Source organism: Brachyistius frenatus, unplaced genomic scaffold, assembly GCF_029030835.1.
Source record: "Brachyistius frenatus isolate BFR_SWC_R1_liver_20210118 unplaced genomic scaffold, ASM2903083v1 Contig_264, whole genome shotgun sequence".
Lineage (NCBI taxonomy): Eukaryota > Metazoa > Chordata > Actinopteri > Embiotocidae > Brachyistius > Brachyistius frenatus.
In genome coordinates this window covers 137,969-163,546 of record NW_027210863.1, presented here as the reverse complement: position 1 = coordinate 163,546, position 25,578 = coordinate 137,969, and the positions used below count along the sequence as shown (strand labels likewise).

Here is a 25,578-nt window from a genome sequence, read left to right as displayed (position 1 = left end):
ATTCAAATCAAATAATCCTCTTACCCACCCGTCCCTGCCTTCTGCAAGAAGAATCTGCACTTCTGTTTCTCTTCTCCTTGAATCTGCCTCCTGTCTGTGTGCAGCAGCTCTGAAGGGGATCAGAGACCTTCCTGTCACTGTTCTCCTGTAAAACCCCTGAAAGTCTGGAGACATGCAGCCTTTTCACACTGTGAAGTGGTTTGTGCTGCAGCTGCCACTGATACGTTACCCAGAGCTCACGAGAGCCGCTGGAGACTCCGTCTGCGACTCAGTCAAACTCTGCAGGTCAGTGAGCTCATGAACATCACAGCCTGAGTCTGTCAGTGTCCTGTACGCCTGGTCTGCAGCTCCACGTGTCCCCATGCTGCTGCTGGAGCAGAGGCACGTCTCATGACAGACGCTGTATTTACTATTCCACTCCGCTGTGGTGCACACATACTAATTTTTATTTTCCTTGTGATAAAGTCGGAGTATTTACAGCTCACAGAAGAACTCCCACCTGCTTTTCATTGCAGTGACTCAGTGTTATGTGACTCAGGTCTTACAGTATGCTGTAACTTCTGGCTGCAGCTCCGTCACCACCTCGGATCCTCAGTCAGTCAGTCAGGGAAGGAGTCCGCAGGGTTCCCTCCAGTCCCTCAAATGATGTTGCTATGCAGCTAAATTACGATGGCAAGTAGGAAACATCATTGCAACCAAATTACATCATGTTTTCTAATGAACAAACAAAGATGATAATAATAATAATAACAATAATATGTTCAGTGACAGCATCATTTTTTATATCTTGTCCTCCATATAAATCAACTAAAGGTCAGGTTGTGTGTGCAAACACCTGATTACGTCACGTTTCGTTGGGACAGCGCCATCTAGTGGCCAAAGTAATTATGATCAGTGGATGGACGTGGCGACAAAACACTTTTACAAAGAGACTTCAGGGGTTTCCTGTTTCAACCTTTCTTTGAACTATGACCTTAACTGTGTGTTTGGTAGTTAAATGCAACAGACAACAAAGCTTTAGTGTTTCCACCCAAACTCTTTACGCTGCAGGACTTGTATTTTTTTCTCCAATCTTACAGTAAAAAAAAATCAACTTGCAGTGACAACATTGTTTTCAGTTTTCATCTATTTATTTTTTTTACATTCTTTTGTTTCATGAACTGAACCACAGATGGTTGTGTGCTTTGTGCACCCGCCATCCACCCCAACCACCTCCATACATGGAGGACATGAACCAGCTTGTGACTTCAAAATAGTCCAAAGTTTAGGCAGATTGTGCCACAATAAAGGAAGTCAAATGTTAAATATGTTCTTAACAATATAATTAATAACAGTAAGGTGGTAAAAACTTTAGGGATTATTTCATGTCCTACTGGGGTTTGTGTGGCTGATGGTCAGTACATCTCTGACATTACACATTAACTTACATGTATCTTTATAAGTTGTCCCTACGTAGCCTGCGTTGTTTACTCTGCAGTCTGGAAGAAATGTTGCTTCCTTTCCTCACCGACAGCAGCAGAAAGTACCGCCAGTGTTAAATCTTGAGAGTTTCAGCCCTCATTGTGTTTCTGTTCCATTAATGAGGACAAAAAGTCAGAATACGCAACTTCCTCTTCCTCTCATGTTGGACTGACTCACTACCACCTCTCCTGGGTAATAAAGCAGGACCACCTGAAGCCCCCATGTCATGCATATTCTGCTTTAGTTGTGCGTATTACTGGCCTGGCGCCAACCCGACCCAATTTCAATCCATGAATATGTGTCTGTTTAAACTCCATAGAGAATCATTTGCAGTCTCTCCATCTTTCTGTTTGTAGACCTCGGGTTCATTTTAACCAATCAGCATGCATCAGAACCGGCCGACACTGCCAGCGCTGCAGCGACCTACCGTGTCCACCAAAGTCTTTTTTCCTGAGTACGGCATATTTTTTTTAATTGTTTCAATGAACTCCAGCATCTTGACGAGGTGCTAAACACTGAATGTTTGGAGTTTTTCCTGGATACCGAGAGTTAAAACATGTTAACGCTGCACCAGCCGTCCAATCACAGCGAAGACACGGTACAAACACAGTTAACCGCGACCCTGGTCGCTGATTGGCCTGCCTTCAGAGAGGCTGAGTGAATGTTAATATGAACAGAGTTAATACGAGGCTCCAGAGTGACGACAGTGATTTCATATTTTAAATAAATGACCGAAATAAACCTTTGGTGCGATTGGAAAATAAACAGGAATCATCCTTCAATCGAAGTTTAAATCATCCTGAATTGTTAAAGCTGCTTTAATGACTCTCTTGGTCACACGGGGGCAGCAGAACAAAATGAGCTACTCGAACTGCAGAGTTGTGTTACTGGTTTGTGTGGTAGGTACCAGCGACCCCTCACATGACGTACACAGTCATGTGATCCGCTGCAGTATCTCTGACTGCAGATTGACGTTACAAAGCTAAGAAGCATCTTGTGTTTGTTGAATTACTGCAGCAGAATACTTCTAGCTGATCTTGGTTGTGGTTCGTGAGATGTGCAGGTCGCTGCAGCTAACCGTGTTAGGACGGCTGATGGATGCTCTGCCACCTGTTTCCCTTGTCTGTGAACAGTGATGCAGCACTTCCCTGCAGAGCGTTCGTGGGACCCGTTGACTCGCCGAGCATTCAGCTTTGAATTCACACTGTGTCGTGTCTGCTTCCCTTTGATTCACCAGGAATTTGCATATTTTCAAATTATCTGTGCTTTTGTTGGAAATCTCGACGGAGTGTGCAGAGCACAATCCCAGTGAGTCATCGATGCTTAATGCTCTGCTCCTAAACGGAGATGCTGCTGTAGGCTGCAGCAGATATGAAGCTGAACGCGGCCTCTTGCTGGAGTTGACAGCGATAAGTCTTTGAGAAGGAATTGAATTATCGGCCCCGGTGGCCAAGTCTTACATAAGAATGTGATTGGCTGAGATGCCCATCACTCCCACAGCGCTGACTCTCTCTCACTGTGCCATCCTGTCCTCTCAGTCTTACAGTAGCTTCATGTGTTAGCTCATTATCATTCTCTCACTTCTCTCCCATCTCCGTTCATGGGAGGCCTCCACCAAATTTCTAAAAGTCACTGTGGGTTAGTTTCGCCTACGGAGCTTTGTGATTGGCATCCTGGCATTGACTGAGTGGCAACGAGTCATCAGTGCTGCTGGTCACGGTGGAGGATCCTCTGTTGGCACAGGAGAGGTTAGGGCCTTTAATCATAAGTAGTCTTGTGATTATAGACTGCAACATAATCTGTTTCTGAAAATGGTTCCGATCCAGAAGTGTCTTCAGCTGCAATACCAGCGAGCGCCACTAGAGGTCGGCTCCAAAAAGCCTCCGGCTCCATAGACTCCCATTCAACTTCTCTCATCAAATCCAAAGTGAATAAAATGTGTCCATCAGTTATCTCGGTGTTGTTAGCTGAAGTCACTCCTTCTTCTTAGTTTTCTGGAGGTCCATCTGAAAATAATCCCTCATTCATTAGAAAAGAAGATTCAAGAAGACCTGGTTTTGGGGGCGTGTCTGTTTGATTGACAGGTCTGTGGTGCAGTCAGGTTACAGCTATCGGTGATGGATCCACAGCTGGCTCCTCCCCCAGCTCGTCTAAATATGATCACTTCCTCTAAAGGAGGTTAGGAAGGAGCGGTAACAAGAAGCAATTTGATACAAATGTATTGGAATTATTTACTGTCATTAAAAGGGTTTCAGATGTTGCACAAAACTTAAGAAACAGACTTAGCTGAAAGTAGCTAATGCTATCTTGGTTATACTCCATCATGTCCAGTCATCAGACTTTGAACAGATGTCCTGTATTAGTTTCAGTAGCTGTAGTTTGGGATTTAAAATTTGTCTTCTTCATATTCAGCCTTCCTTTAAAAATCAGTTTTCTGAGTCTTCAACCTTTAAATGTCACCATGATCCAAGATTGAGACGGCAGACAGTTGCCTGATAGAATCCAAACTGCAGATGTTTAAACAGCGCTTGTTTTCTACAACTTTCTCTTGATTTCTACAACTGAATAAATTGTGATTTGTAATATTTCTTTCCTTTCTAAATCCACCGACGTCTTGTGTTTCCTTTTCTTCTTAGATTTTTTGCTTTTTGAATTTATGTTTTTATGGTTTCCTTTAGTTACAGTTGGTATGTATGTATGTCATGTACATACATGTTCTGTATGTGTCTGTTTATTCTTCCCTCTGCATGGTTTGAGAAAACTAACATTTTGTCCACCACTAGTTTGACCATAAATCTCAGTAGCTACACATCATATAAAAAAATAAAAATAAGAGCTGTGATGATGAACTGAGTTCCAACTGCAGTCATGAAGTTGATCACTGGCTAAATGTAAATAAGGTGATTTGTTCTCGACATATTTAATATGTATTTGCTTACTCACCTCTCTGCACTGCTTGTATAAATCTACAGGAGCTGTTTGACCGACACTGAGACACTCGAGCTGGAGAACCATGCTGGGCCAACAGAGACTGAATTTAATTCAGATTCAGTGACGGTAGAGAACAACGTCCATGCAGAGTTTAAAATGATGCACATCACTGCAGGAACATATTTAGATATTAAATAAAACAAGTTTTCATGTGTGCTGTGAGGCCCAGATAAAAACCCAGCTCCTGTCCGGTCTTTATTTCTTGTGATGTTGGTCGTTGAATGTTCACCGAGAGCTGCTGAGACCAAAGCAGATTCTTCCTGTGAAAACACACTCGACCGATGAATTTGATTTAGAGAAATCCTGGTAAATCTTGGAATTAAAAGATCAGTATCAGTTAAAGCCTTTGAATTACGTTCATACGTTCATACGTTCATACAGCAGGACGCTGTGAGTCTGGATGTAAAAACATCAACTGACCTCCCGGTGGAGCGCAGAGCTATCTGCTCTGTGCAGACTCTGTCTCTGACTCCGTCTCTGACTCCTTCTCTGATTCCCTCTCTGACTCCCTCTCTGACTCCTTCTCTGATTCCCTCTCTGAGTCCCTCTCTGACTCCCTCTCTGACTCCTTCTCTGATTCCCTCTCTGAGTCCCTCTCTGACTCCCTCTCTGACTCCTTCTCTGATTCCCTCTCTGACTCCCTCTCTGACTCCTTATCTGATTCCCTCTCTGACTCCCTCTCTGACTCCTTCTCTGATTCCCTCTCTGACTCCCTCTCTGACTCCCTCTCTAACTCCTTCTCTGACTCCCTCTCTGACTCCCTCTCTGACTCCCTCTCTAACTCCTTCTCTGACTCCCTCTCTGACTCCGTCTCTGTCTCCGTCTCCCTCTCTGATTCCCTCTCTGACTCCCTCTTTGACTCCCCCTCTGTGTGTTGTGTTGCAGTGCCGTCGTTCTGGGGTTTGGTGAACTCGGCCTGGAACCTGTGCTCGGTGGGGAAGAGGCAGTCACCCGTCAACATCGAGACCAGCCACATGATCTTTGACCCCTTCCTCACACCCATAAAGCTGAACACAGGTGGACGCAAGGTAAGCACACACACACACACACACACACACACACACACACACACACACACACACACACACACACACACACACACACAGAGACACACACACACACAAACACACACACAGAGACACACACACAAACACAGATGCACACACACACAGACATGCACACACACACACACACAACCACACACAGACACACACACACACACACACACAGAGACACACACACACACACACACACACACACACACACACACACACACACACACACACACACACACACACACACACACACACACACACACACACACTGTTCTCTGTGTCTGCCTGATGGATGCCGGGCCTTTGTGGACCGGCCGCTCTGCTCTGGTTCTATTGTGTTGCTTGCTGTTTCACAGCTCTGTGCTTTGATAAGGTGTGTGTGTGTGTGTGTGTGTGTGTGTGTGTGTGTGTGTGTGTGTGTGTGTGTGTGTGTAATCTGAGCTATTTGTCTAACTCACCCTCTGCTGCAGATGAAATACTGTACAGTTCACCTCGCTGCACGCTGCTTGTATTGTGGGTAAAGAAAAGCCCGGCGGTATCCGGAGGGCTTTGCAGATGAGATCCTGCAGCCTGGCGGCGGATCAGCGAGCATATTGTTTGGTGTTTCTCCTGTACAGTGGTGCACCGAGGACACAAATCTCCTCCATCTCGTGCCAGATGACAGCAGCTAATTGGGAAGCCTTCACAGATGGGCTGCTTTCAAAAGTGCACACTTGCATGGTGAGATTAATGTTCTGATTAGTTTGTGTTTCTACTCCAGCAGTGAGTGCAGGGTTAGCCGTGGGCGCTGCAGATAACTGCTACGGTCTTCATCTGATCTCAGAACAGACCGTGTCCCGTCCTCTGACCCGCTGCTGGGTCGGTTCTGGTCCTCGGGCATCTCATTGGACGACTTTAGTCTTTTGGAATTGAACTGTAGATCCGCCTACACTCAGAAAATACAATCGAACCGGTCGGGACACCTGTGATTAAAATAGTCTCCCACTTTGGCATAACTTCTACTTTAAAAATGAAAATTTTATTTACCAATTCTTGGTTGTGAAAGAGCCCCTGCAGAGCGTCCTCAGCGAGGGCATCACTCACAATGGCTCTCTTCTATTGCTGTTAGCATTAAAAATATATCTTTGTCATTCAATAAGAGATATTCCACGTAGAGACTGCTCGTATGTTCAAATACTTCCATCGACAAACTGAACGTTTTCCTGATGACCAACATCTGATAATTAACGCTCAGCATTTGACACATTGAATCATGATATTCTAATTCGTAAACTCCCTAAATTTGATTTCTCTGATAAAACTTTACAATGGTTTAGATCTTATCTTTCGAGCCGAGAACAATGTGTTGTCATCAATCATGAAAAGTCGTCTTTTTTAAAGATGAAAACAGGAGTTCCACAAGGCTCCGTTCTTGGTCCACTTCTCTTTAGTTTGTATATAAATGACTCACCACAGTCGTGTCTTGGAGCAGGTTTTCAGATGGATGCTGATGTTATAAATATAGTTTCACGCACTGTATGATCTTTTTCACATTTAAGGTACCGTGTATCCTCTTGGTCACAAGCAGCATCTACAGTAACCAAACCTCTTAAGATGATATACAGTACACTCGAGCTCTCAAAATCTTGGACAGGAAACCGATAAGATCACATCGTTGCCATATTCTTAAGAAATTAAATTTGTTAAGTTTTGATCATTTTATCCAATGTTCTCACCTTAAACTCAACTATAAATACATAAATATTCAGGCTCCCCAGATGCTCAGTGACCTTGTGGTTCCACTCAGAGCTTCCTGGTCTGCAGCACATGGAGTTTTCAGAACCAGTGCCGTTACGTAACTCTTGTTTTGGACAAACATCTTTCTCCTTCCGGGTCATCAGCATGAATCTCTGCCAACCGAACTCAAACTGGATCCTGATTCGGTCCATTTTAAACTCCAACTGAAACCATTTTTAAAGAGGGAGCAGTCATGTAGTCATGAATGATATGGTGCTCCTTTTTATGGTGCGCTTTTATCTCAACTCTCCATATAATGTGTTTTGATTGCATGACCTATTGTTGAGTGTATGATTAGCATCGTCTCGTGGATGTGTTGTGAGTTGTTCGTTTTCTGTATTTGAAGGGCCCATCTAGGGACGGGCATAAATGCTGTGCTGTGTCGCATTGTTTATGCTCCATACTTGTCCCCAAACAAATAAACATTAAATAAATAAATAACAAATTAATTGATCTTTGTAATATCAGAGTTGCAGTTTCTGTAGCAGAATACGTTCAGAAGGAGGTAAAGGTTCTGTGTTGGACCGACCAGGAACACTTTCACCCACCGCAGTCGTGGTTTTCTGACTTGAACCGAGTGTTTTTTAATGAGGCGTTGGCATCGTCACTGACTCTGCTTGACTTCTTTCGGCCAGCGTAGCAAATGTCATGACCCACCGAAGGCTCCATTAACAGGTCAACATAATCTGGACCAGAAAATAACTTTATATTTTGTTTTTTTTATTTCCCTACATGAATGTGAACCTCTAATAAAAACCAACCAAATCAAATAAAGGTAAAAAGAAGTTTTGCAAACTCCAGTTACTAGATCGTCCTCATCTGTCATCTGCAGCAAAACGTGGGTGCTGAGCCCGTCCTTTAGAGCCGGACACAGTTTGATTTGAGGTCGAAGACTTCACCACTATTAAACAAACCAGTTATCCCAGGCTGCATCAGAAAGTGATGTAAGATTCATAAAGTAAACATTAACCTCAGCCGTGGAGATCAGAGGACCGTTTCTGATGTGTTGTGGGAGACGCTGACGATGACCTGCAGTATTTATGGGCTCATGAATGAGGAGGGAGGGAAGACAGTTGAAACAACAAGCTCCAGAACATCACACAGGAATTTACTGGACTCAATGAACTTTTTAAATTAAATAGGAAATATATATTTGCATGTTTTTGGATGATGGGAGGAAGCCGGAGAACCCGGAGAGAACCCACGCAAGCACAGGGAGAACATGCAAACTCCGCACAGAAAGGCCCAGGACCGGATTCGAACCCGGAACCTTTTTTGCTGTGAGGTGACAGTGCTAACCACTGCACCACCGTGCCGCCCTAATATGTTTTAAAAAACAATATTTAAATTTAAGTCAGCGTTTTTACAGTATGATACATTACACTTTATTTTTTATTACATATCTATCACAGTGTTGGTCTGTGAGAAAGACGTAGATCGAATCGGTGTTGTACACATCTCAAAAAAAAAATCCTCCTACATAAACGACTGAATCGGTGGTTGGTTCTTCTGTTCTGATCCCGTCAGCCACAGTTCAAATCAGACAAACAGTTCAAAATCAGCGTGCAAAACCCTTTATGTTGTCACAATGCTGAGGAGATGTTGGATATGTTTCAGGAAAGAAGATGGTTCAGGTTCGGAAAAGTATTTTGTTACATTAGAAGACCTCCGTTGTCATGGTTACACTACAGTGGATTTTGTGATGTTCAATTTACTTATATTTTTTTTAAATTCCCCTACCTAAATGTACATGAGACGATTTAAGTCTACGTACAGAAACAACTTGGTTAGGTTGAAGTAAAGAGCCAAGTTTGGGTTGAAATAGAAAAACCTCTCTTATCGTCGTCATGGTAACAAACATACGGTGAAAGACACGGTAAATAGTCCAATGCTTTTGGACCCGTCCATTAACCCCAACTTCCTCCCTTTGGCAACTCTGCAGCTCCACATGTACGTATGTCACTCATTGTGGTTACCATGGAGACCAGAGGGTCTTCGACAGCCTGTGGGGTCATTTTTAATAAGAGAAAAGACATTATTGATACGATGCTGAAGTCAATCGTCATTTTCTCATTACAATAATAAAAACCATAATGTGATCAGTTTGCAGGATCAAATGGACTCGCTGTTACTGTTTCGTTCATTTATTATCGAAGTGTTGAATTTAATTGTGTTTCCGTTGGACGTCACCGAACAGTAAAACCTCACTGAGTCGTAATCAGCTGCCGGGTTGTTTGTTACGGAGGCTCAGAAGCAGAATTCACAGCTGCATCATACCGTCCACACATATTATTATTCATCAGTGTCACATATTAGTAAGAACGGTGACACGCTGACACACACAGTCAACCCAACACACCCCGGACAACTTTCTCATTTATCTCTAAGAAAGTTCTCAGGGTCCACAGGCTCAGGCCTCTCCTCCTCCTCCTCCTCCTCCTCCTCCCTTTATCTCCCCCTCCCCCCCCCCCCTCGCTCTCTCTCTGCAGTGGCCTAAATGTAATCTGTTGTGTCTCCATCTCTCTGAGCACCTGAGCTGTCAGCCGGCGAACACGAGGCTGGCTTCACCTTGTCAGTGCTGATTCATCCCCTCTCTGTCTCTGGCTGTTTGGCAGCCAGTCAGCCTTGGACAAACACACTGCACCGAGCACTGAAGAGCTTCTTACACACACACACACACACACACACACACACACACACACACACACACACACACACACACACACACACACACACACACACACACACACACACACACACACACACTCTCTCTCTCTCTCTCTCTCACACACACACACACACACACACACACACACACACACACACACTCTCTCTCTCTCTCTCTCTCTCATACACACACACACACACACACACACACAGTTTAAAGCCCACTTCCTGCCCAGGAGGGGAGCAAAGAGACAGATTACCCGCCCCCTCCCACCACCCCCTCTCTCCTGCACACACTCCCTCCACTTTACAATACACAACACACACATGAGAGTGCACGGCTCAGACCGACTGCTCATTTAATGGATTTCTGTGCTGCCCTGTATTATGACTAATGAACAGTTAAAGGGGATTTAATTGACCTCCAAAGAGAAATTTTAATTAAGGATGGGGAGGCATGCAAGGCCATGTGCAATGGATTGAAGGAATCACAGTTATTAAAAAGGCCCTATTAATTGAATATTTACTCCAGCATAGATGAGCTGCAATTACTTGAAGAGATTTTAATGAATGTAATCACTTTGGAGCCTGGGAGGTGGAAAAAAAGTGAATTTGAAGTCCTCCCTTTCTACATGAAGTGTTTCCTGCACATTTATGAATAATGCTTATGAAACAGGATTAATGTCTTCAGTGTCTTTTCTCCTGCTCTGTTTGTCAAACTGAATGCACAGAGAGTCTGTAGAGAAACTGATGGTTCTCCTCACGTGGGGACGCAGGGCTCTCTGCTGGCTTAAAGTCAGCCGTGATCGGAGTGATGAGAGTTTATCAGTGTGTACCAGTGTGTACCAGTGTGTACCAGTGTGTGTACCAGTGTGTACCAGTATGTACCAGTGTGTGTACCACTGTGTGTACCACTGTGTGTACCAGTGTGTGTACCAGTGTGTACCACTGTGTGTACCAGTGTGTGTATCAGTGTGTACCAGTGTGTGTATCAGTGTGTGTATCAGTGTGTACCAGTGTGTGTACCAGTGTGTGTATCAGTGTGTGTACCAGTGTGTACCAGTGTGTGTACCACTGTGTGTACCAGTGTATACCAGTGTGTACCAGTGTGTGTATCAGTGTGTACCAGTGTGTGTATCAGTGTGTGTACCAGTGTGTGTACCAGTGTGTGTACCAGTGTGTGTACCAGTGTGTACCAGTGTGTGTATCAGTGTGTACCAGTGTGTGTATCAGTGTGTACCAGTGTGTGTCAGTGTGTGTCAGTGTGTACCAGTGTGTGTATCAGTGTGTACCAGTGTGTGTACCAGTGTGTGTATCAGTGTGTACCAGTGTGTGTACCAGTGTGTGTATTGGTCTGATTGTGTGATTGTGCAGTCAGCTGAGGGATCTCCAGATAATGATGAGTACAGATATTGTGTAACTGTGTTCTCTGAGGGCTTCACATGGTCCCCATCACTGATACAGATGAAACTCCTTCACACGTGGTCCAGAGAGTATTATGGTTTGTGTGAGCATCACTGATAACATGTCCCCTCTGAGAGGAGACGTGACCGGGGGGACGCCGTCCTCTCTGATGCAGCAACACATCGGAGCATCACGTGACCTTCTCGGCTCGTCGACACATTTTCTTCCCGCCTCATCTCTGCAGTGACGACGTCAGGACACTTGAACCTGCTCTCAGTTGTAGTGAAGGTATTTCTTGTGTGGCAGCAGAACCCATTAGAGGAAGGTTAAACTGCACCAACCCAACACGGCGACGCCGACGGGTTCCTGAGAGACGCTGAAAACACTCACTGACTGACTTAATGCTCAGAAACAGTCATGTAACACTGAGAGGACGTTGTTCACTGGTCCTGACTCTGATCTCATTATCTGTCTCAAATACAACTAACCAGTCTTGTGATCGCAATAATTAACGCAAAATCAAAGAAACTCCGCAATATTTGCGGGAGCTGAAGTTTTTTAAATTCCCGTGATTTTTCTGAAAAAAAACATCATCAGAATCTGAGCTGAAAGTATTAAAACATAAAGTAAACCTTTTCAAACAAACCTGACTTTATTAACAACAATACCTCCTCATTTAATCAGAAAGTCTCTGCTCCTGTTTTCATCACCAAATAGAACAAGAGGAGAAACAGGAAGTGATGAGGTTGGTTTGAAATGTGTTCTTCACATTAAAATGATGATTAAATGTTTGTGATCAAAGGAAGTGATTCCATATTACTGGATGTTAAATGAGTTTTGTCCACACGTCCAGTTGTCAGAGACGTCTCTTTGTTTGTTTCATCCAGCAGGTCTATGTGTTGAATGAACATGAATTAAACAGCATCTAAAGCTCTTATTTTGAAAGGCTGATGTAGTCCTTGTTTCTATATTCCAGTCACAGACGGTCTGTTCTGGAAACATATGCAGCTTTTAGGACCTTTTAGCAGCTTTTAGGAGCTTTTATCTCCACGGTTCTCTAAGTTCAATAAATACATACAAAATAATTAAAATATTTCTGTGATGTGCAGCATGATTATTATCACAGGAAGTGATTGCATGTGTATTGCTTTATCAGGTAGAGATTAAAACAAAAATAATTTCTTTCTTGACTCAAATTCCCGCAATTTTACATAAAAAACTCACTTGAAACTCCATAAATTATATCGACATTTTGGAGAAAATCTGCAGCATTCAAACATTTTTGTTCACAACAATCACAAAAACACTGAGTGAAATCCTGGAGGGACTCAATGAAAAACTCTGTTCTGTATTCAGGCTGATGAATTCTGGTTTGATGGATCTTCACCGTTGTGTTCATTCTGAATCACAGACGTAGTTCCTTTGATGCGTGGGTGAATAAATGGGGAGAACAGAGAAGAACAGATGTCAGCACTGATATAATGAGCCGGTACTTTCGGTCTGGATCTGTGACCTGTCCTGGATGTGGAGCTTCTTTGTCCTCTTGGTGTTTCGCTCACAGCTGAAGCTGAACGTCACCGACAGGTCCTGCAGCAGAAGTGCTTTCCTCTTCGTGTCTGTGGGATGTTCTGTAGTAACAATCCACTTTGTCCCTGCAGTGTTTCAAACGCTCCTCCTGACGCTCGCTGCTGAAACGTAGTTTAAGATATGAGAGATACACGATGTGGGCAGGACGCCCCACGGTTAGCGCTGACAGCTCACAGATAACATCTTACAGAGCGAGCTGCTGCTGAAGGAGAGTTTGTCATCGGATCCAGTCGCTCCTTCTCGTTACAGCTGCTTCAAGCCGAAAACAAAAGACAGCGAGGCGTCTGCAAACTAGTGCAGTGAGAGTCACGTCGTAGTTCATCTGGTCTCAGATCTCTTGAACCTGCCTCGGCTCTGAGGGCGGCCGTCTGTCACTCAGATGGACAACTGAAGTTGATTTCCTCTGTTTCCTGTTGGAATGAGGAAGATGAGGAGTTTGTGATGAAGGTCTGTCTCTTCTGTTGTTGTGCAGAGACATGCAGGTATGATATGTAGGGTCAGACTAGTCAGACCGGTTGGACGTCTCAGTCTGAGCATGCTTGAAACTGGAAGGTGAAGTGTCCCAGTCAGCCGAGTGGACAGTGGTCCAGGAGGGACAAACAGGAACTGGTGAGCAGCTCCAACTGGAGACTCACTGGACTCAGAGGTTCTGCTGCAGCTGTCCCACAGGACTCCTTCAGAGGTCCAGTGATGTGTTCCAGATGTTGTACTTGTGTTCCAGATGTTGTACTAGTGTTCCAGATGTTGTACTTGTGTTCCAGATGTTGTACTAGTGTTCCAGATGTTATACTTCCCTCAGTACACCAACATATAATACTCTTCCGTGTCAGGACTCTTAGTAATTGAGTTTTAACAGAGTCGTGTTGTTTCAAATCACACTGACAGGAAATGACCTCATCATGTGAACACATCAGCCTCCAAAATATCTGCAGCTTTGATCATTTGACCCAGAAATCAACATGTTTCTGTGTCCTCTGTTTAACACTCAATAAACACACTGATTCTTCTGTCCAGCAGCAGCAGTGGAAAAGAAACACTCTGTGTTCAGGAACAGCTGCAGCTTCCTCACACGCTTTAATTTGAAAATCCTTTATGTCGGTGGCTCCGCCCCTTCCTCTACGGAGGCAAGATGGCGACCGTTTAGGGTGGAAAGTGTCCAGAGTTTCACACTTCTTGTATGGCTTGTTCTGACTGCATCATCCTGGTACTGGTAGTGTTCTGATGGTTCTGTACTGATGCACTCAGAATAGTGAGAGTTAGTACACAAGTAGAATATCTGGAACACAAGTAGAACATCTGCAACACTAGTAGAACATCTGGAACACTAGTAGAACATCTGGAACACAAGTAGAACATTTGCGTGGTGTTCAGCCTGCTAACACTGTCGGCTGTTTGTGTGTCGGTGCCTCTGGGCCCTGCAGTGGTTCCAGCTGTTGCCTGATGATTCCTCTTGTGTCCACGTGCTGTTCATGGCTGATAGTGAAGATGGGTTTCATGGCTCAGGTTCTGACTGAACTCCTGGACGTGGAGCTCCTCATGTTCAGGGTCACATCTTCACTCTTGTCGGGCACAAACGTTTGCTGCTGCACACAGAAGAGTCAACGGCCTGACGAGTGTGAATCTGCAAACACACGCTGACGTCTGCTACAAACGCTGCAGAAATCATTTCAATAAATATTCAATTATGCAAATTGTGCTCCAAATTAATTAGACACCAGTTTGGGTTGGTTGAATCTGCACGGTCGTCGCAGCATCACAAAGAGTCGAGCCGGGAGCTGCGGGATTCTCCTCATGTCTGCAGCTCCACAGAAAGCTGGACATCTAACGTGATGTCGGAGCCAACGTCCATGGCATCTCCTTCTGTGGGCCCAAATCTCAAGTACACAGCACTCCACCGTGGGGGGGAGGGGGGGGGCCAACGGAGGAAGGATCGGGGTCCTGAGACTAGATGGAGAAGTGGGTCCTGATGAATTCTATCAAACAGGGTGAAGACAGGCGGCTGGTTTTAGTTTGTTCATGATCCTCAGCTTTAAATGGAGCCAGCTGTGAAACCTCGGAGCAGTTTGTGACGTCGTTCCTCCACGTTTACATCGATCTCTCCACCTTACAGCCTCCGGGACAGTTTAACCCATGAGTTTGTAAAATCAGCTGCAATGAAAACCAAAATGTTAGACATGATTTCTTATTGTAGAACCACTAAATCCTGAATATAGTGAAATAAGTTATTTTAACTTCAAATCCTCTTCAAATTGCATTTTATTGTTAACGTTATAATTGATGTTAGTTTTTTAAGTTTTGTTTTTTTTACCTCTCAAACATTATAATACTCATTTACTTGCATTAAATATTAAATAAATGTAGCTGAGTCTGCTTTTGTATTATCAGTGAAATGCTCTCAAAGTAGTGTTTGTTAGTTTCAGACCGGCGCAGTTTACATTTTTTCTCATCCAGCACTTTTTAAATGTTCTGAGCGCCAGGCAAAAATAATGTCTTCCAATTGAGTGACATCTCCTCTCCTGAAGAAAAGAAGACACGTGATGCATAAATAAATAGAAAATTGGAGCGGTCTCATCTTTCCAACACAACATTTTAATTGATTAAATTTCATTTTAGTTGAATTTGAAATGAGCTTCTTTCCTATTTCTGCTTGTAGGGAGGTTCTGTGGACCTTTAACACAAATCATCACAAAGTCCTGTGTTGTAAACCTGATGTCTGTCTGTGGGTTCGTGTTCATTCAGTGTTTCTATCATTTAGGTCTCTGATATCTGTTGGTGAGACACAGAGAAGCAGCTCCACAGACCACGTGGACTTCAGTTCAAACCACAGACTGGATATAAAAGTGTTTGTATCTTCAGGTCTGTAAAATGGTTCTGATCCAGAAGTGTCTTCAGCTGCAATACCAGCGAGTGCCACTAGAGGTCGGCTCCAAAAAGCCTCCGGCTCCATAGACTCCCATTCAACTTCTCTCATCAAATCCAAAGTGAATAAAATGTGTCCATCAGTTATCTCGGTGTTGTTAGCTAAAGTCACTCCTTCTTCTTAGTTTTCTGGAGGTCCATCTGAAAATAATCCCTCATTCATTAGAAAAGAAGATTCAAGAAGACCTGTTTTTGGGGGCGTGTCTGTTTGATTGACAGGCCTGTGGTGCAGTCAGGTTACAGCTATCGGTGGGCAGGACGTAGTATCGTCAGGTTTCCAATCAGATCGGTCAGATCCACCGCTGGCTCCTCCCCCAGCTCGTCCAAATATGGTCACTTCCTGCTCCGAAATGCTCCGAACTAACAAAGATGGTGACGGACAGAATCTGAACTGGAGGATTCATAATGTTCACAAACCAACGATGACATCACTGATGGTTGATGACATCACTGTTGGTTGATGACATCACTGATGGTTGATGGTTGGTTTAAAGTTAATTTCACAAGCAGGATGAAACTGTAGATTGTGTGCTCTCCACATGCTGATGATTTCCTCCCAGACAGACCATCATCTGCATGTTCTCTGTGTACTTGCCTCTTCCTCCCGGTGTGTTTGTGTTCGGCCTCGACGTGTCTGTTCCTTTGTGTTTCCTCGGCCTGGTTGGACGTGTCACAGTCTCAGAGTGTGCGCTCGCTGATTGTGTTCTTCGGGTTTTTGTGTGCAGGAGAGACAAAGTAAGTGGATGCATGTACAGCAGCATATGGCCGGATGATTCACAGAGAAGTGGGTCAGACTGCAGACGGAGGGAGGACGGTGACCCCGCACGGCGTGATGCTCAGCCTGCCTCCGTCTCCGCTTCACAAAACCCTCTCAGCATTGTTGAAAGGAAGAGATGAGGAGGGAAAAAAGCAAATCATAAGGTTTTCCTCTCCACTGCTGAAAAACGAACCCGGTCCGACAGCCTGGTGTAATCTGGGTGGATGTTAACTTTAGTGATGGATCTCCTCTCAGAGCTGGTACTGACATCTCCAGGCAGGAAGCTCTGTCGTCTCACGTCCTGTGTGGTGCGCTTCCACAACACTATAACACATCATACTTACACACCGCATGTCCTGGTTCATTAGTTCTAAAAACATCTGCTGGGGTCAAAGTTCCTCTTCTCTTTTGTTGTTTAACGGCGATACGCAAACAGCTTTTAGGTGAATTACCGCCACCTCGTGGTTCATGTGTAAATTACATGACGTCAGACAGATTTGATGTGAATTTTGTGTACGTTTGTCGGCAGAATTCAAATGATTGATAAATGCAAACTGTTCAATGTCCAAAAACGTATTTACTTATTATTTACTTATTTACATCGGTTTTTGCGATGAGTGCCGCTTTAAGATTTTTTCACACTAAAAGTAAAGAACAAAGTTTCACACTGTCGAGTTCATTTTCTGACACTACTTAACTCCTCCCTCCAGGAAATCACCATCTTGCAATCACAGTAAATAATGCAGATTCAAACAAACTCCACAATATTTGTGCATTTTATTCGCAAAAAACATCGTCATCAGAATATGTGATGAAAATATTAACATCATAAAGTTCATATTTTCAAACTAAACTCTTTCAAACATTTTCATTTACAATAAGAAAGTCTCTGCTCCTGTTTTCATCACTACAGGAAACAGGAAGTGACGGGGTTTGTGGGAAATGTGGTCTTCACATTAAAATGATGATTAAATGATTGTGGTCAAAGGAAGTGATTCCACATTAATGGATGTTAAATGAGTTTTGTCCACACGTCCAGTTGTCAGAGACGTCTCTTTGTTTGTTTCATCCAGCAGGTCTATGTGTTGAATGAACATGAATTAAACAGCATCTAAAGCTCTTATTTTGACAGCTGATGTAGTCCTTGTTCCTATATTCCAGTCACAGATGGTCTGTTCTGGAAACATACGCAACTTTTAGGAACTTTTATCGTCATCGTTCTCTAAATTCAATAAATAAATAAAAAAAAGATTAGAACTAAAATATTTCTGTAATGTGCAGCAGGATTATTACCACAATCACGATGTGATTACATATTTATTCCTTTATCAGGTAGCCTCTTTTCCGACTTTTTTTTCTATAGACCATAAAAAAACAAATTGATTAGACTATATACATTCTAATCAATAAACAGGTCTAATCTGTATACAGTCTAATCTATACACAGGTTTTAATCTGTATACAGTCTAATATATATACAGTGTTATCTATAAACAGGTCTAATATGTATATAGTCTAATCTATACACAGGTTTTAATCTGTACACAGTCTAATCTATATACAGTGTTATCTATAAACAGGTCTAATCTGTATACAGTCTAATCTATATACAGGTCTAACCTATGTACAGTGTTATCTTTAAACAGGTCTAATATGTATATAGTCTAATCTATACACAGGTTTTAATCTGTATACAGTCTAATATATATACAGTGTTAACTATAAACAGGTCTAATCTGTGTACAGGTCTAACCTATATATAGTCTAATATATATACAGTGTTATCTATAAACAGGTCTAATATGTATATAGTCTAATCTATACACAGGTTTTAATCTGTATACAGTTTAATCTATATACAGGTCTAATCTATATTCAGTCTAATATATTTACATTATATTCTATATACAGGTCTAATCTATGTACAGGTATAATCTATGCACAGGTCAAATCTATGTAGAGGTATAATCTATATACAACTCTAATCTGTATGTAGTCTATTCTATATACAGGTTTTAATCTGTATATAGTCTAATCTATATACAGTGTTATATATAAACAGGTCTAATCTGTGTACAGGTCTAATCTATATACAGTGTTATCTATAAACAGGTCTAATATGTATACAGTCTAATCTATATACAGGTTTTAATCTGTATACAGTCTAATCTATATACAGTGTTATCTATAAACAGGTCTAATCTGTGTACAGGTCTAATCTATATACAGTGTTATATATAAACAGGTCTAATCTGTGTACAGGTCTAATCTATATACAGTCTAATCTATATACAGTGTTATCTATAAACAGGTCTAATATGTACACAGTCTAATCTGTATACAGTGTTATCTATAAACAGGTCTAATCTGTGTACAGGTCTAATCTATATACAGTGTTATATGTAAACAGGTCTAATCTGTGTACAGGTCTAATCTATATACAGTCTAATCTATATACAGTGTTATCTATAAACAGGTCTAATATGTACACAGTCTAATCTATATACAATGTTATCTATAAGCAGGTCTAATATGTATATAGTCTAATCTATACACAGGGTTTAATCTGTATACAGTCTAATCTATATACAGTGTTATCTATAAACAGGTCTAATCTGTATACAGTCTAATCTATATACCGGTCTAACCTATGTACAGTCTAATCTATATGCAGGTCTTATCTGTATACAGTCTAATCTATATACAGGTCTTATCTATATACAGGTCTAATCTGTATACAGTATAATCCATATACAGGTCTAATCTGTATACATGTCTAATCTATATACAGGTCTAATCTGTATACAGTCTAATCTATATACAGGTCTAATTTATATACAGTCTAATGACTGGGACAGAGCAGTCGGCTCCTTGATGAGATGAAAGAAGAAACACAGGCAGCTCTTCCTGCATCGTACGTATGTTTCTGCTCCGTGTGATGGAGATTCAACTTTATTTATATAGCGCCAAATCACAACATAGGTTATTTCATGGCACTTAACACATTAAAGTCCTTACAGCAAGACTTTACAATAAAAATAAACTACAGAAGAGATTAATTTGATAATTTGAGATGTGTAGAGTAACACTGGAAGAAAATCACTCACCAGGAAACCTTTTATTTTATCACATGGAGTACCTCCCTCACATGCAACAGCAGCAATGCTAACACCTAAACACAGCTCATATCATGTATGGAACATAAAAATGACTTTAAAGCTTCCCTGAACTCTTGGACGGTAACGTGAAAATAATTACAGGCAGCAAAGTAGAATCAAAGAAACAATAAGATCAGAGAAAAGAGCAACAAGCTAATGCAGCCATGCTAGCAGCACTGTGAGGCGCTGTAACACTTTAAGAGACATGCTAACTACGTGCTAACCATGCTACGTTTAGCACGTTCTCCAGATCAGCAGGGTATGTTCACATCTGATAACTATCATTAAACACAGTGACAAGAACATCATTCACATATAGTCAGTACTCAGGGGTGGAAGAAGTCTTCACATGCTCTACTTTGGTCACAGTAAAGTAAAAATACTCCATTGCAAGTCAAAGTCCACCATCAAGAACTTTACTGAAGTAAAAGTACAGAAGTATCTGCAGGAAAATGTAGTTAAAGTATAAGCGTATGAAGTACTGGTTTGATCTCATCACATGACATCATCAGATCACTGATGGTGCAGCATCAGCGTGTCTGCAGCATGTTACTGTTGCAGCTTTCTGCTGACATATCGGATCATTGGAAGGTTTCTCTGCTGACATATCGGATCATTGGAAGGTTTATTGACACAGTTTGAGAAGTTTGGTGGATAAAGGTCCTGATTGGTGGAGCTGTTAACGACTCCAATGTCTGCATCTGGAAGTTAATTCAATAAGTAAAGATACATGTAGTGGAGTGGAGGAGGAAGTAGAATCAAACTGAAGTACTCAGGAAAGTACCACTTCATTAATACTTAAGTTAATTTCCACGCCTGTAGTTCGCTGACACAAGATAAAAAACACAAATTGAAGTTATTTTAGTTTGGAAGTGTTTCACTGACCAACCACCAGCTGACTGACAGCTGCCTGCATGGAGAACTTACAAAGGAAAGTGAGTAAAATACCTGCTGGACTTCTGTTTGACTATCAACAGTAAGAATAACTGACTTCATCGTGTCGTAGCTGATAATTGATGAACATGTTTTAATCTGATCCCTGAGCCGGCTCCAGATCGGTGTTGGTGTGTTGATCGTCAGAGGTTGGTGTGTTGGTGTGTTGGTCATCAGAGGTCGATGTGTTGGTGTGTTGGTCATCAGAGGTCGATGTGTTGGTGTGTTGGTCATCAGAGGTCGGTGTGTTGGTCATCAGAGGTCGGTGTGTTGGTGTGTTGGTGTGTTGGTCATCAGAGGTCGGTGTGTTGGTCATCAGAGGTCGATGTGTTGGTGTGTTGGTCATCAGAGGTCGGTGTGTTGGTCATCAGAGGTCGGTGTGTTGGTGTGTTGATCGTCAGAGGTTGGTGTGTTGGTGTGTTGGTCATCAGAGGTCGATGTGTTGGTGTGTTGGTCATCAGAGGTCGGTGTGTTGGTGTGTTGGTGTGTTGGTCATCAGAGGTCGGTGTGTTGGTCATCAGAGGTCGGTGTGTTGGTGTGTTGGTCATCAGAGGTCGGTGTGTTGGTGTGTTGATCGTCAGAGGTCAGGGTGTTGGTCATCAGAGGTTGGTGTGTTGGTCGTCAGAGGTTGGTGTGTTGGTGTGTTGGTCATCAGAGGTCGGTGTGTTGGTGTGTTGATCGTCAGAGGTCAGGGTGTTGGTCATCAGAGGTTGGTGTGTTGGTCGTCAGAGGTTGGTGTCTTGGTCATCAGAGGTCGGTGTGTTGGTGTGTTGGTCATCAGAGGTCGGTGTGTTGGTGTGTTGGTCATCAGAGGTCGGTGTGTTGATCGTCAGAGGTCAGTGTGTTGATCGTCAGAGGTCGGTGTGCTGGTGTGTTGGTCATCAGAGGTCAGTGTGTTGGTCATCAGAGGTCGGTGTGTTGGTGTGTTGGTCATCAGAGGTTGATGTGTTGGTGTGTTGATCGTCAGAGGTCGGTGTGTTGGTCATCAGAGGTCGGTGTGTTGGTCATCAGAGGTCGGTGTGTTGATCGTCAGAGGTCGGTGTGTTGGTGTGTTGGTCATCAGAGGTCGGTGTGTTGGTGTGTTGGTCATCAGAGGTCAGTGTGTTGGTCATCAGAGGTCGGTGTGTTGGTGTGTTGGTCATCAGAGGTTGATGTGTTGGTGTGTTGATCGTCAGAGGTCGGTGTGTTGGTCATCAGAGGTTGGTGTGTTGGTCGTCAGAGGTTGGTGTCTTGGTCATCAGAGGTCGGTGTGTTGGTGTGTTGGTCATCAGAGGTCGGTGTGTTGGTGTGTTGGTCATCAGAGGTCAGTGTGTTGGTCATCAGAGGTCGGTGTGTTGGTGTGTTGGTCATCAGAGGTTGATGTGTTGGTGTGTTGATCGTCAGAGGTCGGTGTGTTGGTCATCAGAGGTCGGTGTGTTGGTTATCAGAGGTCGGTGTGTTGGTCATCAGAGGTCGGTGTGTTGATCGTCAGAGGTCGGTGTGTTGGTGTGTTGGTCATCAGAGGTCGGTGTGTTGGTGTGTTGGTCATCAGAGGTTGGTGTGTTGGTGTGTTGATCGTCAGAGGTCGGCGTGTTGGTCATCAGAGGTCGGTGTGTTGGTGTGTTGGTCATCAGAGGTCGGTGTGTTGGTGTGTTGGTCATCAGAGGTTGGTGTGTTGGTGTGTTGGTCATCAGAGGTCGGTGTGTTGGTCATCAGAGGTCGGTGTGTTGGTCATCAGAGGTCGGTGTGTTGGTGTGTTGGTCATCAGAGGTCAGTGTGTTGGTCATCAGAGGTCGGTGTGTTGGTGTGTTGGTCATCAGAGGTTGATGTGTTGGTGTGTTGATCGTCAGAGGTCGGTGTGTTGGTCATCAGAGGTCGGTGTGTTGGTCATCAGAGGTCGGTGTGTTGGTCATCAGAGGTCGGTGTGTTGATCGTCAGAGGTCGGTGTGTTGGTGTGTTGGTCATCAGAGGTCGGTGTGTTGGTGTGTTGGTCATCAGAGGTCAGTGTGTTGGTCATCAGAGGTCGGTGTGTTGGTGTGTTGGTCATCAGAGGTTGATGTGTTGGTGTGTTGATCGTCAGAGGTCGGTGTGTTGGTCATCAGAGGTTGATGTGTTGGTGTGTTGATCGTCAGAGGTCGGTGTGTTGGTCATCAGAGGTTGGTGTGTTGGTCGTCAGAGGTTGGTGTCTTGGTCATCAGAGGTCGGTGTGTTGGTGTGTTGGTCATCAGAGGTCGGTGTGTTGGTGTGTTGGTCATCAGAGGTCGGTGTGTTGGTGTGTTGGTCATCAGAGGTCGGTGTGTTGGTGTGTTGGTCATCAGAGGTCGGTGTGTTGGTGTGTTGGTCATCAGAGGTCAGTGTGTTGGTCATCAGAGGTCGGTGTGTTGGTGTGTTGGTCATCAGAGGTTGATGTGTTGGTGTGTTGATCGTCAGAGGTCGGTGTGTTGGTCATCAGAGGTCGGTGTGTTGGTTATCAGAGGTCGGTGTGTTGGTCATCAGAGGTCGGTGTGTTGATTGTCAGAGGTCGGTGTGTTGGTGTGTTGGTCATCAGAGGTCGGTGTGTTGGTGTGTTGGTCATCAGAGGTTGGTGTGTTGATCGTCAGAGGTCGGCGTGTTGGTCATCAGAGGTCGGTGTGTTGGTGTGTTGGTCATCAGAGGTCGGTGTGTTGGTGTGTTGGTCATCAGAGGTCGGTGTGTTGGTGTGTTGGTCATCAGAGGTTGGTGTGTTGGTGTGTTGGTCGTCAGAGGTCGGTGTGTTGGTGTGTTGGTCATCAGAGGTCGGTGTGTTGGTGTGTTGGTCATCAGAGGTCGGTGTGTTGGTGTGTTGGTCATCAGAGGTCGGTGTGTTGGTGTGTTGGTCATCAGAGGTTGGTGTGTTGGTGTGTTGGTCATCAGAGGTCGGTGTGTTGGTGTGTTGGTCATCAGAGGTCGGTGTGTTGGTGTGTTGGTCATCAGAGGTCGGTGTGTTGGTGTGTTGGTCATCAGAGGTTGGTGTGTTGGTGTGTTGGTCGTCAGAGGTCGGTGTGTTGGCGCGAACACATTGTGTAACATTGTGAACCATTTGAATATAAGCTGAAGCTCCTTGACTGAACCAAGGTAACCTTGTGCTCAAAGTCTAGCCATGTTGAACGTCAGCTCCTCCATACAAAATAAGGCTCCTTGAACGAGACACACACACAGTTTAACACGCGTTGTTATGCAGCTTAGAAGGAATCACTGGTGCTTCCAGTCCAGTGAGCTCCGAGGTCAGCGTGAGGAGTGAAGCTCCAATGAGACGTGGTTGAATAACGAAAAGTGAATACTGAGTTTCTTACCTGTAAAAATGGCTCTGGGTTGTAGAGAGGCAGAGCCTATCCCAGCATGCATTGCTGGTATTGTGTGGCTCTTCCTTGTTGTTGTCTGTAAATAATCACTCAGTTCATTCAATAATTAAAAAAATATCATCTCTGGACAGACGAGATGTCTGAATCATTTCTGCCTCTGACATCAGAAATGTTTAATAGGTGTAAAACCTCTTTCTCTCCATATTCTTTAGTTTCCTGCGTTTCCTTTACAATAAAAGCAGCCTTCTCTCCTGATGTTCATCTGATTAATACCTTCAGTCCTACTAAAATACACAGCAATCACTTCTCCTGTTTCTGCTGTCACTCTGGAACTGTCAATGTTTGGCTTCCAGAAACATTTTGAAGCTTGTTTTTAATTTAGGTCTTTAGTAGGTGAGAAGAAGGTAATCCAACTGTAGTCAATTCCAGCACACACACACACACACACACACACACACACACACACACACACACACACACACACACACACACACACACACACACACACACACACACACACACACACACACATACAGGCATCTTGTGTTTCATAGAAAATTAAAATGGGACGTATCCAGTCCAAGGACAATGGTTTGGACAGCCCTGTTCTGTATTATACAAGTAGTTCAACCCAGAGATCTGATTGGTCAGCTGTACATTATGAACAAATCATCATGACATCACATCCTGCTCATCACTACAAATATCCCTCCACCTCCTCAATGGGAAAATAGAATATAGAATAGAATGTCATATAATATGTAATATAATGTAGTTTCTACTTGTTATAGATCTATTAAATGACCCATTTGGTGAAGTCGGGTCTCTTTTGGTCCTTTTTGTTCGCTCCGAGCACCCGTACCGTAACACCACGGATAGTCACGCACTTACAGTCCTAGCGGAGGCTAGCTGGACCGGTTTGGTTTGAACACATGACGCGGAGCTAAAATGTTAAAAACACATGAGAACATGGATATCTTTGTTCATCAGATATCTTTGTCCTTCAGATATCTTTGTTCATCAGATATCTTTGTTCATCAGATATCTTTGTTCATCAGATATCTTTGTTCCTCAGATATCTTTGGTCATCAGATATCTTTGTTCCTCAGATATCTTTGTTCCTCAGATATCTTTGTTCATCAGATATCTTTGTTCATCAGATATCTTTGTTCACCAGATATCTTTGTTCATCAGATGTCTTTGTTCACCAGATATCTTTGTTCATCAGATATCTTTGTTCGTCAGATATCTTTGTTCACCAGATATCTTAGTTCATCAGATATCTTTGTTCGTCAGATATCTTTGTTCACCAGATATCTTAGTTCATCAGATATCTTTATTCGTCAGATATCTTTGTTCACCAGATATCTTTGTTCCAACCAGACTGAACTAGCTGATCAGTTTAGTGTTTCTATGTTCTGTATTTATTCAGTTGGAGACTAGAAGTCCTCTCTGTTGCTAGGGTGGTTGCTAAGGGTCCGACTACTTCCTGGAGTAGTGAACATTGCATACGTTACACAATTTTGTCCAGTTCTTAGCCATGTCCCATGTGTTGCCATGGAAACAGAACC

General features: G+C 43.3%; 1 protein-coding gene across 1 annotated transcript in view; it reads left to right on the top strand.

Annotated features, from left to right (window-relative positions):
* ca10a (carbonic anhydrase Xa) overlaps window positions 1-25,578 on the top strand; it is a 240,203-nt gene that overhangs the window by 93,134 nt on the left and 121,491 nt on the right. Inside the window, exon 3 of the mRNA XM_069721457.1 lies at window positions 5,338-5,480. Coding sequence (XP_069577558.1) covers window positions 5,338-5,480 — 143 coding nt within the window. The remainder of the gene's footprint in view (window positions 1-5,337; window positions 5,481-25,578) is intronic.